This window comes from Phyllostomus hastatus, unplaced genomic scaffold (genome assembly GCF_019186645.2).
Source record: "Phyllostomus hastatus isolate PE091 unplaced genomic scaffold, TTU_PhHast_1.1 phas_scaffold_93, whole genome shotgun sequence".
Lineage (NCBI taxonomy): Eukaryota > Metazoa > Chordata > Mammalia > Chiroptera > Phyllostomidae > Phyllostomus > Phyllostomus hastatus.
Genome location: NW_025334042.1, coordinates 39,501,172 through 39,514,149, shown reverse-complemented (window position 1 = coordinate 39,514,149; position 12,978 = coordinate 39,501,172). Strand labels below are relative to the sequence as shown.

Genomic DNA, 12,978 nt, shown 5'->3' with positions numbered 1-12,978 from the left:
TCAGGCAAGGTTTTTATTTTGTTCCTCTTGAGTTCCTTCTATCTTCTCAGTTGATTTTTTTTAACACTGGAAGTTTTTAAAGTATACAGGTTCTGGCACAAATAACAATCCCCCCTTATTTTTTTTTTTACAAAATCTTTTATTACAAAATCATAAGCATGTAATTCCGTAACATAACAAAATCACACTCAGGCACACCATATAACATTTTAGGTAAAATGTTCAAATTAAAACTATAAATTATTACACCCACATTATTACCCTATGAACCACACTCAAGCAGGCGTTACTTCGACCAGACCCTGTAGTAGGTCTCGTTTTGTTGACTCTAGGTTTTTTACCCAAAGATTTATCCCTAGTGCCTGTGCATGAAGAGTTCTGGTGATGCTCTCTTAGCAATATTTCTCATATTCTTATGAACTTTTCATTTATATGAACTCCTGAAGAGCTGATAAAGAAAATCACAAATAATGCCACTAAGGAGGGTGAGACTCATAATCCCACATACACTAAGCAATATTCTTCCAGAGCACTTACCACACTCAACACAATAAAGAATTTTTTTATGTTTCCTCTATTTCCATTGATGTGTATCAAACTCCTAAATCAAGGCCACATGGATCAGGCTCATCACCAGCATTCAATAAAAATATGTTGAAAAGTGCATTTTAAAACCAGTGTAAAATAAGTTTAATAAAAAAATGATAAAGATGGAAGAAAGGTATAATCTTACAAATACATCTGATATTTGGAATGACAACAAGTGGCAAATTTGTAGTGGTAAATTTGTTGGAAATTATTAGGTGTATACTATACTAGTCTGCAAGTAATTTTCATCCCAAGTCTTAAGGAAACATACAGGATTATGAAAAGATAAAGGTTTCCCACCTCATATTAATACACTTAAATATCTTTTCCCCCTATTAGCCATTCTAAGGAAGTGAGTACAGTATACCATTACTGATGGGGAGAATCAATCTCTCTCTCTCTCTCTTCCTCTCTCTCTCTCCATCTCTCCCCAACCCCTGCCCTCCCTCCTTCATGTAACTTTTATTGCTGTCATTTCATTTAGTTATCAAAAGTCATATTGGTGAAGGAGAATACTTTTTTAATTTATCCAGCTTGAGATGTAAAAGCCAAAATAATCTTGTCTATGTCCACATTGAAAAGTACTGTAATTTTGTTTGAGATTTCACTGAACCTATAGATAAATTTTGGGAAAGCTGACATCCTTACAATATTAAATCTTTGCATCAGTAAACATGATATAGATCTCAATTTCTCTTCACTGTGTTGTAGTTTTGGAGGTATGTTATATGATTTATTGCTAGGATTTCAATGTGGGTTTTTTTTGTGCTGTGCTAAATATTTGGTTAGCCAGAAAGTCTGTTTAGTTTCTTCTGTAAAATAAAAGATACATTTCTCACTTTCACCAATAACTTTATTGATTTGGCTATTTTGAGAATCTCGGTTATCTCCTGCATGGTATAACATTAATTGTTCTCAATGTCTTGATTTGATCACTATCAACTTCAACTGGTTTATCCAACTGGGGAGCATCATCCAGCAAGAAATCTCCAGCATGAAACTTCACAAACCACTTCTGACACATTTGATCAGTCACAGCACCTTCTCTATACACTGTACACATCTTTTTTTGTGTGTGTTCCAGTTGCGTTTTTACCTTCTTGAAATAATAAAGCATAATATGTCAAAAATGTTGCGTATTTTCTTCCATTTTCAATATTTAAATGGCTACACAAAAATTCACCAATTTTGATAAGCTTTTCAATGCACACTGATGTGACAGCCGTCATGATAAAGATCTAACAAAATTGTTTCAAATGAAATTGAAGACAACTAAGCACTTCTAGAGCCATCTAGAAAAAAGCAAATGACCTTTTTGGCCAACCCAATAGTATGCCTTACTAATATAATTACCTAATTTTTATTGCTATATGAAAAACTACATTTGATTTTGTGCACTTACCTATATACAGTGAACTTTGTTAAAATTCACTAATTATGATAGTTCATTTGTAGTAACTTTTGGATTTTCTACATGCAAAACATGTCACTGATAGTTTTATTATTTTTCTTTTCTTATCCTTACAAATTTTAATTGTTTGTTTTTCCCCATTTCCCTGGCTAGGACACAACATTAAATAGAAATGGTCATAGAAAGCAGTATCTTCTCACTCCCAGCATCAGCAGGAAAGCTTTAGTATTTCCCACTTAAAAAATAATATTGGCAGTAAGGGTTTTAAAATAATTATTGTATCTTGAAGAATATCACATGGAATTTGTTGTGCTTATTTTTCTCATTCTAAGTAAATATTCACTTTTAACCTCATTTTGTAATCATAATTTTGAAATTTTTTCTCATATAAGCCCTCCTCTCAAATTTCATAGGTTTAAGGGCTCTGCAAAACTTGGCCCATCCCTGCCAGGTGCAGGGGTTCAGTGCAGCAGCAGGTAGCCAGGACGCAGCTCCACCCTCCTTCAGGTGTGGTCTCTCAGCCCTGTGCTTCTTGCCCTTCTTCAAGGCTGGATGCCCGCAGTTCAGGCAGGAAGAAGTTAAAGAGCAAAATACTTTTGTAGAAAGCTTTCTTTCTATTTTAGAAAGAAATCCCTTCCCAATTATCAAGCCTCCAACAATATCTCATCGATTGAAACTGTAATCACTGTAATGTAGCCAGTAGCAAAGGAGATCTTCTTACATTTGCTTCTACTATTCTGTTCATCAGGACAAGATATTTTTCTTTCATTTCATCAGTCAAGAGTCATCATTTCCTACCAAGCCATGAATGAGAGGCTTAAGCAAAAAATTCTGATAACTTAGTGAGTCACTGTATATCCATAATGTTTATAGTTACCTTGTACCGTTACTTGTTCTGTTTTCTGTGTCTATTTATTCACTGTAACAAAATGACACCAACTTAAATTCATCCTAATAAAATGACACCAACTCGAATTCTACTCAAATTCTACAGCCTACAACTTAGTTACTACCTGCCTCACACCAACACACATATTCTCTAGAAACAAGCACAGAAATGAAAAAATAATTGTTCAATTAATACCACTGGGGAGTGTCAACAACTCATCATTGGAAGACTCAGTTTCATCCCTTTCGGTAAAATGCATTTTCTTATTTTTTATTATTTTTGCTGATGAAATATGAAATATCACTTTAATCAAGTTTTGTATACACAGGAAAAATCAGAGTACAAAAGGAACTGAAATGAAAGATAAATGTATCATTTTTTTTCCTTCTCATGATAATCCAGTGTCACAGAGGCAACCACTTTTTGTTCTACTATTTCTTTCAATTACAGTTTACATTTAATATTATTTTGTATTAGTTTCAGGTATATAGTTAGACAATCATATACTTTACAAAGTATTTCCCCCAATATTTCCAGTACCCACCTGGCACCATACATAGTTATTACAATATTATTGACTCTATTTCCTATGCTGTACTTTATATTCTCATAACTATTTTGTAACTATCAATCTGTGCTTCTTAATCCCTTCACCTTTTCCTCACTGTTCCCCAAACTCCCTCCTTTCTGGTAACCATCAGTTTGTTCTCTTTATCTATGAGTCTGTTTCAATTTTGTTTCTTTGTTTTGTTCTTTAGATTCTACATTTAAGTGAAATTACATGACATCTATCTTTGTCTGCCTGACTTATTTCACTTGGCATAACACCCTCTGTCCATCCATGCTGTTGCAAATGGTAAGATTTTGTTCTTTTTTTTATGGCCAAATAATATTCTATCATATATACATGCCATTTCTTTTTTTATCCACTCGTCTACTGATAGGCCCTTGGTTTGCTTCCATATATTCACTATTGTAAATAAGGCTGCAATGAAGATAAGGGTGCATATATTCTTTTAAATTAGTATTTTGTATTTCTTTGGATATATACCCAGAACTGGAATCACTGGGTCATAAGGCATCTCCATTTTCAGTTTTTTGAGGAACCTCTGTACTGCTTTCCACAGAGGCTGCACCAATTGGCATTCCTGCCAGCAGTGCACAAGGGCTCCCTTTTCTCCACATCCTCATGAGCACTTGTTGTTTGTTGATTTATTGATGGTGGCCACTCTGACAGGTGTGAGATGGTATCTCACTGTGGTTTTAATTTGCATTTCTCTGATGCTTAGTGACATTGAGCATCTTTTCATATGTCTATTGGCCATCTGTATGTCCTGTTTGGAGAAGTGTCTATTCAGGTCCTCTGCCTTTTTTTTAAATCAGATTGTTTGGGGAGCTGGGGGTTGGTGTTGAGTTGTATGAATTCTTTATAAATTTTGGATATTAACCCCTTATCCAGTGTATCATTGGCAAGTATGTTTTCCCATTCAGTAGGTTGTCTTTTTATTTTGTCGATAGTGTCCTGTGCTGTGCAAAAACTTTTTAGTTTGATGCAGTCCCATTTGTTTTTTGTTTTCTTTTGCTTTCCTTGTCTGAAGAGATATGTCAGAAAAAAAAGTATTGCTAAGAGAAATGTCCTAGATTTTACTGAGGCAACCACTTTTGAGCAATTCAAATAATATGTGTATGCCAATATTTTCTTAATTTATCAAGTTTAATATGTATTTTAACTTTATGCTATAAAATATGAAGAATGCTTATTCCCTCTCTTTTCCTTTACATTTCTTTTCCCAATTTCTGTGTTTTTTGAAGTTCTATATTTTAAGGGCCTATAAATATTGGTTACATTTAGAATTATAAATAATATATTAAACTATTTCTAATTCCATTAAGTTAGACTCCCCACAATATTAAATAAGAAAATTAGTGACCCTAGACTACCCACCACCTGTTTTTCTCGGTTTCTCTTCTCTACTGTCTGCTATTCCATTACCTCTGCTTTGTCATGAGGGAGAGCAAATGACCAGAATAAGAACTGGCCTTCCAAGGCCTTATGAACTCAACAACCGAAGTCATGAGGAGTTAACAAAGCATTCCAACAATCACTGCTGCTGATCTTTTTTCTTCCACCAATAAGGGTCAAGAGAGAACCCTATGCTTTCAAGTAAAATGCCATCGTTCTGAGTAGAGGACAAGAGTGAGCCCACGGCACTGGGTCCAGAACTGGGTCGAACACCTTGTCTCTGTGGGCCTATTATTCTCCACTGAGAGTGCTCGAGTAGGTGCACTGTACACAGAGCAAGACTCAGCATTCTCTGATCACTTTACCAATCGAAGTCAAGACAGAGCCACTGATACTCAGGTAAGGCCCTGCTTCTCCAGTTTACATCTACAACAAGGGTCATAAAGGGGCCCAGTCAGGACCTCTCCTAATTTTGATCCTCACCAACACACTCTGCCTTGGAATCTGCCGGAACTGATGATGTCAGTCACTCCAAAAGCTTCAGAATTCCAAGTTACCACTCATTGCTCTTCTTCTAATTTTCATATCTAATTTCCCCACTTACCCACCTTTTCCTCTCAGACTCCATCTCCTAAATTTGCTCTCCTTCAATTTGTCCTCTGGAACTTAGAGTCCTGCATCGCCAAAACCACCGATACTCTCAAATCATAAGGAAGCCTTCTCTTCACCACTGTACCCTAACAAAAATCTGGGTTTCTTCTGAGGACACTGCTTACTTTTTATATGGCATCTGTTTACCTTTTCTCACAGCTCTGGATATTTATTTGTAACTCCTTGCTCCTCTTTTAGCTTCCAGACCATTTTCTCCACTTCCTCCCCTCCAGGACAAGCAGCTCCAAATTTAACGTCATGGGGCCATAACACTCATCTGGACTTCACTGCTGCAGTCATACTTACCCTGAGTTACACTCTCCATTTTCAATGGTTTTAGCTGTTCTCTCGTGTTTCAACATTGCCTCTGTCTTCAATCATGCTTATTTTTAACATACCCAGAGATGAAATCTCAAACTTCAAAAGCCCCAAAATTAACTCAATTCTTCCCCCAAACCTTTTTCTACTCAGTCTTTCTCATCTGAGTTGCTTTTTTTTTTAATATTGCACATCCAATTGTTCAGCAAATCATGTTGGTCTGAAAAATATCTGTACACAGGCCTTCAAGTAACTGGCCTGTATTCTGTCCAGCTACCAACTTGTATTTTTTCCAACCTACATTCCAGGTTCCTTGTAGGTACATTCTGAATTACAGCTTCTCCCAGTCTGTTCCATCCCATTCCCTTTATATTCCACATAAGTAACCATAATATATTGACACTCACTTCTCCCATTCTTCCTTTCTGTATTCTCCTCACTACTAGGGATTCATATGATTTTTACATATTGACTATAATGTCAATGGGATAAAGAAAAAGGAGGAAGATAAAGAAGTAGGTAAATATGGCTGTTCATTCTACTCTCTTAAACCCAAAACACTGCATTCTCCAAAAGGCTCTTGCATTGTATCCATAAGTTATAAAATAATACTGAGAGTAGATTCAGTTTTTTGTTTATTCATTTTTTATAAAGTCGATTTAGTTTAAAATGTGTACCTTGAATCTTATTAACTTCAGTTTCACAACAGAAGCTACTTTTAAAAAGCTTCATTCTCTAAAATAGTTTATGGAGAACTCATGCTCTCGTGTTAACTTCAGGCACCATGAGTGGAATGGACAGTGATCCACAGAGACCTCCTGAACCGGGGAAGTGTTTCTTTCACAATGTCTTCACTACAAGCAGCCTTTAAGGACCAGTGTTTTTCTAATATCACCCTTTCCTTCTGTGGCTCGGACACTTGTTTTTAAGCGAGTCTCCTGCTTTGAATTGCTGAAAAAAAATTCCAACAATCTTTGCTGCATAATTTTTAATAACCTGATTCAGTTTGGCAGTACTCTGACCAAAATGAACAAATATATGACATAAATAATAAAGCAGGGAATGAACTGAAAGCATATGATGGCACATTGATGAGTAATCTATTTTCAGAGTCACATATGGAAGGAATAGGAAGAGTTCAAGAACAATTTCTAAATAAAACAAGAAGACATAGGCTTCTTTTACTTGAAAGTAATAATATAAATGAAATACTTAAATAATCACATAAACAGGATGAGAATTGCAATCTCTAAATAACCCTAATATCAAAGCAGAAATTTAATAGAATTAAATACATTTTCATAACAGGAAATCTTTAGAATCGTTTGGAAAAGGAAATGCCAGAAATATACATAAGATGAAAGAGAAATTGCTGTTACAACATGCAAATAAAGCTGGCTTTAATAGCCTGTTTTGAGGGTTGTTGTAAATGTCCTTCTGAGGAAAACCACAAGTGCCATTAGAGTGTCAGAAATACCATCAGAGAACATGTTTTCATCTTCAGTACAAAATCTTTTTTGAGGTCCTTAGAGACAAGGAAAAGTTAGCTGCAGTACCTCTACTGATTTTAAAAACAACTAAGTTATAGTGTGCACTCCAACTCTGGAAACATGATATAATAAGGCATTACAGTTTAGTTTTGAATTCATCATTATTCAAAACTTTGGAAATTTGGTCCATTTCTTGGCACTCATTTTCCTTCCCTGCAATCGTTGCCTCTACAGGCACAGTTCCTGAAGAGGCATCGTCACCAGGTAGATGATACTTCCTCAAAATAATTAGGATCAAAAAGGCTGGAAAAAAGCTTAATCCTCTCAGTGTTATTGGCAATCCAAGGTAGAGGTATCTATCAAAAAAATGTTAGAACATATTAAATCTTACATAGACAGTGTGATGAATACAAACCCGTTTTGCATATCTTTAATTATATTAGTATTTTATTGCCATAAGAACAACAGCAGTTAACTGTTTTGCATGTTGATTACACATAGGCAACTTTGTGAAACTTGCTTATTATTTGTTAAAATGGTTTTCTTTGGAATTTTTCATCCAGAAAATCCAGTTTTTTTCCTTCTTTTCTAATCATTTGCTGCTATTTTTGTTTTATTTATATTGACTAGACTCTCCAACTTAAATTTAATATTAACAGTGATTGCACTTTTATTCCAGTACTTAATATGAATGCTCCCAAGGAATCACTGTTGATTATCATCAGGTCACTGAAGGTTTGGAAGACTAGCCTTAAAGGCCTCGGGACCTGGTGCTTTTAGTGATGGGAATTTTGATTGACTCAGTTGAAATAACTATAAAAATGTTCATGGTTTTTACATATCATAGTAAAATTTTGGTAATATATTATTTGTTTAGAAAATTCTCATTTAATATGCTTCCAAATTATCTCAAATATATAAGTAACTGTACTTATAGTCTCTTTTCTATTCTTAATAGTGTTCATGTCACCTCTCTTTGTCTTTTCATGTAATTGTCATTATTATATTAAACTTTTCAAAAACACAATTTTTATTTTTTGGTTTCATCTATTAATTTCTGCTTTCTATTTTCATCTTTCTACTTCTCAAATTTTCTTTTATTATGAAACATTTCAAGAATACATAAAAAATAAACATCCTTACTCACCACTCAGGTTTTTTAAATGACTAAATTTTGCTACTTTTATTTCAGACCACTTCAGAAGAAAATACTAATACATAAGTCTCCATGTGCCCCTGTGATCTTATTGCCTTCTAACCCATCCCAGATATAACATTATGTTAAATTTTGTGGATTTTATTCCTAGTTTATTTGTATAGTTTTACAATGGACAGTTACATATTCATGATATACACAAGTATTTTATATGTTTTTACATTTAAAAAATTTGGCAAAATACTGTGTTTTATTCTGAAAATTCCTGTATTAGCTCACCATTTTTAAACTATGTTTGTACATGCAGTTTCGCTTTATTTTTTAACTGTTACACCATATTCCATTGTATGAGCACACCACATTTATTAATCTAGCTTCCTATTGGACACTTTTTTTGCTTAAATTTTTCTAATGTCTACATTACTTCAATAAACTTCCATTTACATGTTTCCTTGTGTGTGTGAGCAAGAGTTTCTCTAAAATATAGCTAAGGGTCTCAGATATGGAGGATGAAACTTTGTAAATATTGCCCAATAGTTCTCTTCATAGTTTTTATTTACCATCAGTAGTGCAGGAGAGTTCCTATGCTCCCCAGTTATGTCCTACCATCCTTTACTGTCTATAGTACCTCCTGTTGTAAGGAAAATTTTGAATTTTGTAAGCAGCCACATTTTCCCATTTCTTGCTCTGTAGTTTGTGTTTAATGTCAACCCAAACCAAAAGCAATAAAGATCATAAAGATATTATGAACTATTGTTGCTCATAACCTATTAGCTATTGGTCCAATTTTTATTTCTTGTGAGTTACATGTTTATTTCTCTGGGTAAATTTTATGTCATTCTTTTTCTTTCTTACCTCGATGGTTTATAATTTTATTGTGATATGTCTATTTATATTTATCCTACTAGGCATTTGAAATGCACTTTTGATCTGAAATTTTATGTCTTTTTTAAATTCCAGGAAATTCAAAGTCATTAGTTCTTTGATTTATTGTTATTTCCTCATTCTGTTTTTTAGAAATCTTCTGAAATATATAGTTAGTTAATTGTTCTTTAATATTATTTATTTGTAGTTAATTTTCACTTAGTTGGTTCTGATCATTAATTTACATTTTAGATAAATTCTGTACTCTCTTCCAATTCATCAGATCTCATTTTAATCACACAGAGTTTACATTTATTACATATATAAAATTCCCTTTACTATATGAGTGCTATACACTTAATCTTTAATATTTCTAAATGTTCTTTTTGATATTCTCATTTTTTCTAGTTTTTTCATCATTTCTTATTCACTTTTAATGGATAATGAATACCATCCATTTACCATTTTAAACCTATTGTGCTGGTTTAAAATATTTTAAAACTGTCGTCATTTCACCCCTTCATCCTGTCACTTTAAAACTCTTAAATTTAACCTGGAATCAAGTCATGTTTCAATTGGTGATTTATGTGCTTATTTTTCGAATATTGGATTTATTCATGTGTTGTTACTTTTTAGTGCACAAGCTCCTTTGGAGTGTTTTGTTGGTGGTGGTTGTTTTGCTTTGCTTTTCTTGCTCCATTTTGTTGCATTCACTCCTTCAAACCTGATAAATTTGCCTTTGTTTTTTCCAATTCCCCAGGTTTTTAAGCCAACCTAGTTCTTACGAGGGTGATTTTTCACAGTGACACTGGGAGCACTCACAGAGGGCACACATCACTTGCTCTAGTTCTTTGATGTGTCTGTGTAATACTCCCTCCCAACTAACACAGTGATGATCTGCAAAAGGTTGTTTTATTTTTAAACTTTTTTACAATGAAGTTTATATTACTTTCTTTGAGCTGTTGTAACAAAGCACCACAAACTTGATGGCATAGCAAACAAAAAAATTAATCTCTCACAGTGCTAAAGGCTAGAAGTCTGAAACCCAGGTGTTGGCAGTGCCAGGCTTCCTCGGAAGGCCCCAGGAGAGAGTCCCTCCTCTACTCTTCCTCACTAAGATTAGCTGCCAGCAATCCTTAGCATGCTTTGGTTTGTAGGTGCATCCCTACAATCTCTTCCCCGGTCATCATATGACATTCTCCCTATGTGTCTGTGTCACTGTCTCCTTTCCCTTTCTTAAAAGGACACCAGTGATTGGATTTTGGACCCATTATAATCCACTATGACCTTGTTTTAATTTAATTAATTCCATTAGCAAAGACCCTATATCCAAATAAAATATTCTGAATTTACAGCTGGACATGAAATTTTGAGGAACACTATTTAACCCAGTCCCAGGGTGTTCTGTGTTCTACCCCACTATTTGGATCAAAGCATTGACTCTGGATCTAGTTTCTTAACAAGTACTTTATTTTTCCTCTGGAAGCTGATGTCCCAGAAGCCACTGCCTGTTTCTAGGCTTAGAGCGTTCCCATTCAGCCTTTGAACTCAGTTGTGCTTATTCCCTTTATGTTTCTTTTCAATTTCTGGCTCAGCAAAACAGGAAGTCCAGGATGATGTTTATTTTGTCTTTGAACATGGACATGTCTTCTTTGGAATTATAAAAATATGTAGCTTACTGAGTCACCTATCAGATTGTTTTGTTGTTGTTGTTGTTGTTTTCTTTTAAAATTTAAGTTCATTAATATTCAGTCTGTTTTAAAAAAAGATTTTATTTATTTATTTATTTTAGAGAGGGAAGAGAGGGAGAAAGAGAGGGAAAGAGAAACATCAATGTGCAGTTGCTGGGGGTCATGGCCTGCAACCCAGGCATGTACCCTGACTCGGAATCGAACCTGCGACACTTTGGTTCGCAGCCCACGTTCAATCCACTGAGCTATGCCAGCCAGGGCTATATTCAGTCTTTTAAATATGTACATATTTAAAGTTCTAAATATGCCTTTGAGTACTGATTTAACTTCATCCCATAAGTTTTCTTATTTCCTGTTTTCATTGACTTAGAGTTCCAGTTAATTAGTTTATTATAATTTGTTCTTTCATCCATGAGTAATTCCAAACATGCGGTGTTTGGCAATATTTTTATCATAGATGTCTCATCCTGTAACAGGGTACAGCCAAGAGGGGGGCCCCAAATAGGGATTTGGAACAGGGTCCAGAACTCAAGTTGTCCAGGAAATATTAGAAAAATATATAGGATGTCATCACACCTCCCCTCCACAGGTTTGAGCTGGGGGAAGGGACACATGGAACAGGACCATGCAGAGCTATTTTGTACAGCAACAGCCTTGCAGCTAACCTCTGACATGGTCATTTAACATATCTATAACCTTTAACTGGTTTCATAGATATGTTAAATATCTGTGGCCATGCTTTGAGTCAGGGGGATGGAAGTGACTTTCACCCAAGATGTAACTGGGAGGCAACTCCCCCTAGTTATGGCACCTGTGTGAAAGCTTGGAGATGACTGGCTCCACGCCATGGTGCCACGCCTGCCCAGACTCACTATGGCAGCCCAGTAAAGCTGGAAGGATACAGGAATGCTGGCAGTTGTAACTGATTGTAGGAGGAGTCAGAAATGGGACTGTAGAGGAAGACTGATGCAGGCATTTAAACCCAGATGCAGCAGCCATTCGAGAGAGAACCCCATGGCCTTGGCAGAATGGGGACCCTTGCAGCTTTGGCGAGAGTGGGAACCACGTACATGGCTTTTGAGTGCTCCCTTTTGCCATGTTGTTTAGGAAGCAGGAGAGACTTTGCCTGGAAGAAAAAGAGTGAAAGGACTCTTGCTGGTGGGCCATGAGAAGGTGCCACATAGCTTTGGATTAAATGGAGATACTGGCGGCGACATAGCCGATGATGCCAGGAGCCTGAATCACAGACTTCTGCTTCTTTTCCTGAGATAAGATACCCCAGATTAGGGCAGAGGGAGAAGGAAGGACTGTGTATGTCTGTGGGTGTCCTAAAGGACTTTAATATTTTAATGAAGACATTGGGTCACTACTTTAAGTCTGTATAGCTTTAAATAAACATGTCCTTTCTTTTTCACAAATCTCTGGCATTGAGAGATGTCTTTCCTCTGGCAGTGGGCATAGCGAACCTAGTGGGGAGTCCTTTCAGTAATAGTATATCATACCCCCACCCTTGGCTCTGTTCTGTAACAATTCCATTGCACCAGGGACAGAAAACAGGTTGTAAAGTATCAATACTGGGATTTTTTTTTTAATTTTCTTTGTGTCATAGTACCTGATCAATTGTTATAAATGTTTATTATAGATATGAAAAGAATATATATTCTAATCATTGGGTTAAAAACTGCTATGTATCTATGATATAACTGTTATGTAATTTGGTGGGCCAAATATTCTGTATCCTCACTAATTTTTTGTTTATATTTCATATTCACTTTTTGGAGAAGTGTGTTGAAATTTTCTACTCTGATTTTACATTTTTATTGTAATTTTGTAAATTTTTGTTTTATATATTTGAAGTTATGATGATATAGATTTATATGGGCTCATAACTATTATATATTCTTGGTAAAGTATTTATTTTATTATTAAGTAATATCCTCTTTAACTCTGTTAATCC

General features: G+C 35.2%; 1 protein-coding gene across 1 annotated transcript in view; it reads right to left on the bottom strand.

The window, feature by feature from the left end:
• Positions 1-6,793: 6,793 nt before the first annotated feature.
• SLCO1A2 (solute carrier organic anion transporter family member 1A2) overlaps positions 6,794-12,978 on the bottom strand; it is a 70,033-nt gene continuing 63,848 nt past the window's right edge. The window contains exon 17 of the mRNA XM_045828953.1: positions 6,794-7,666. Coding sequence (XP_045684909.1) covers positions 7,447-7,666 — 220 coding nt within the window. The 3' untranslated portion in view covers positions 6,794-7,446. The remainder of the gene's footprint in view (positions 7,667-12,978) is intronic.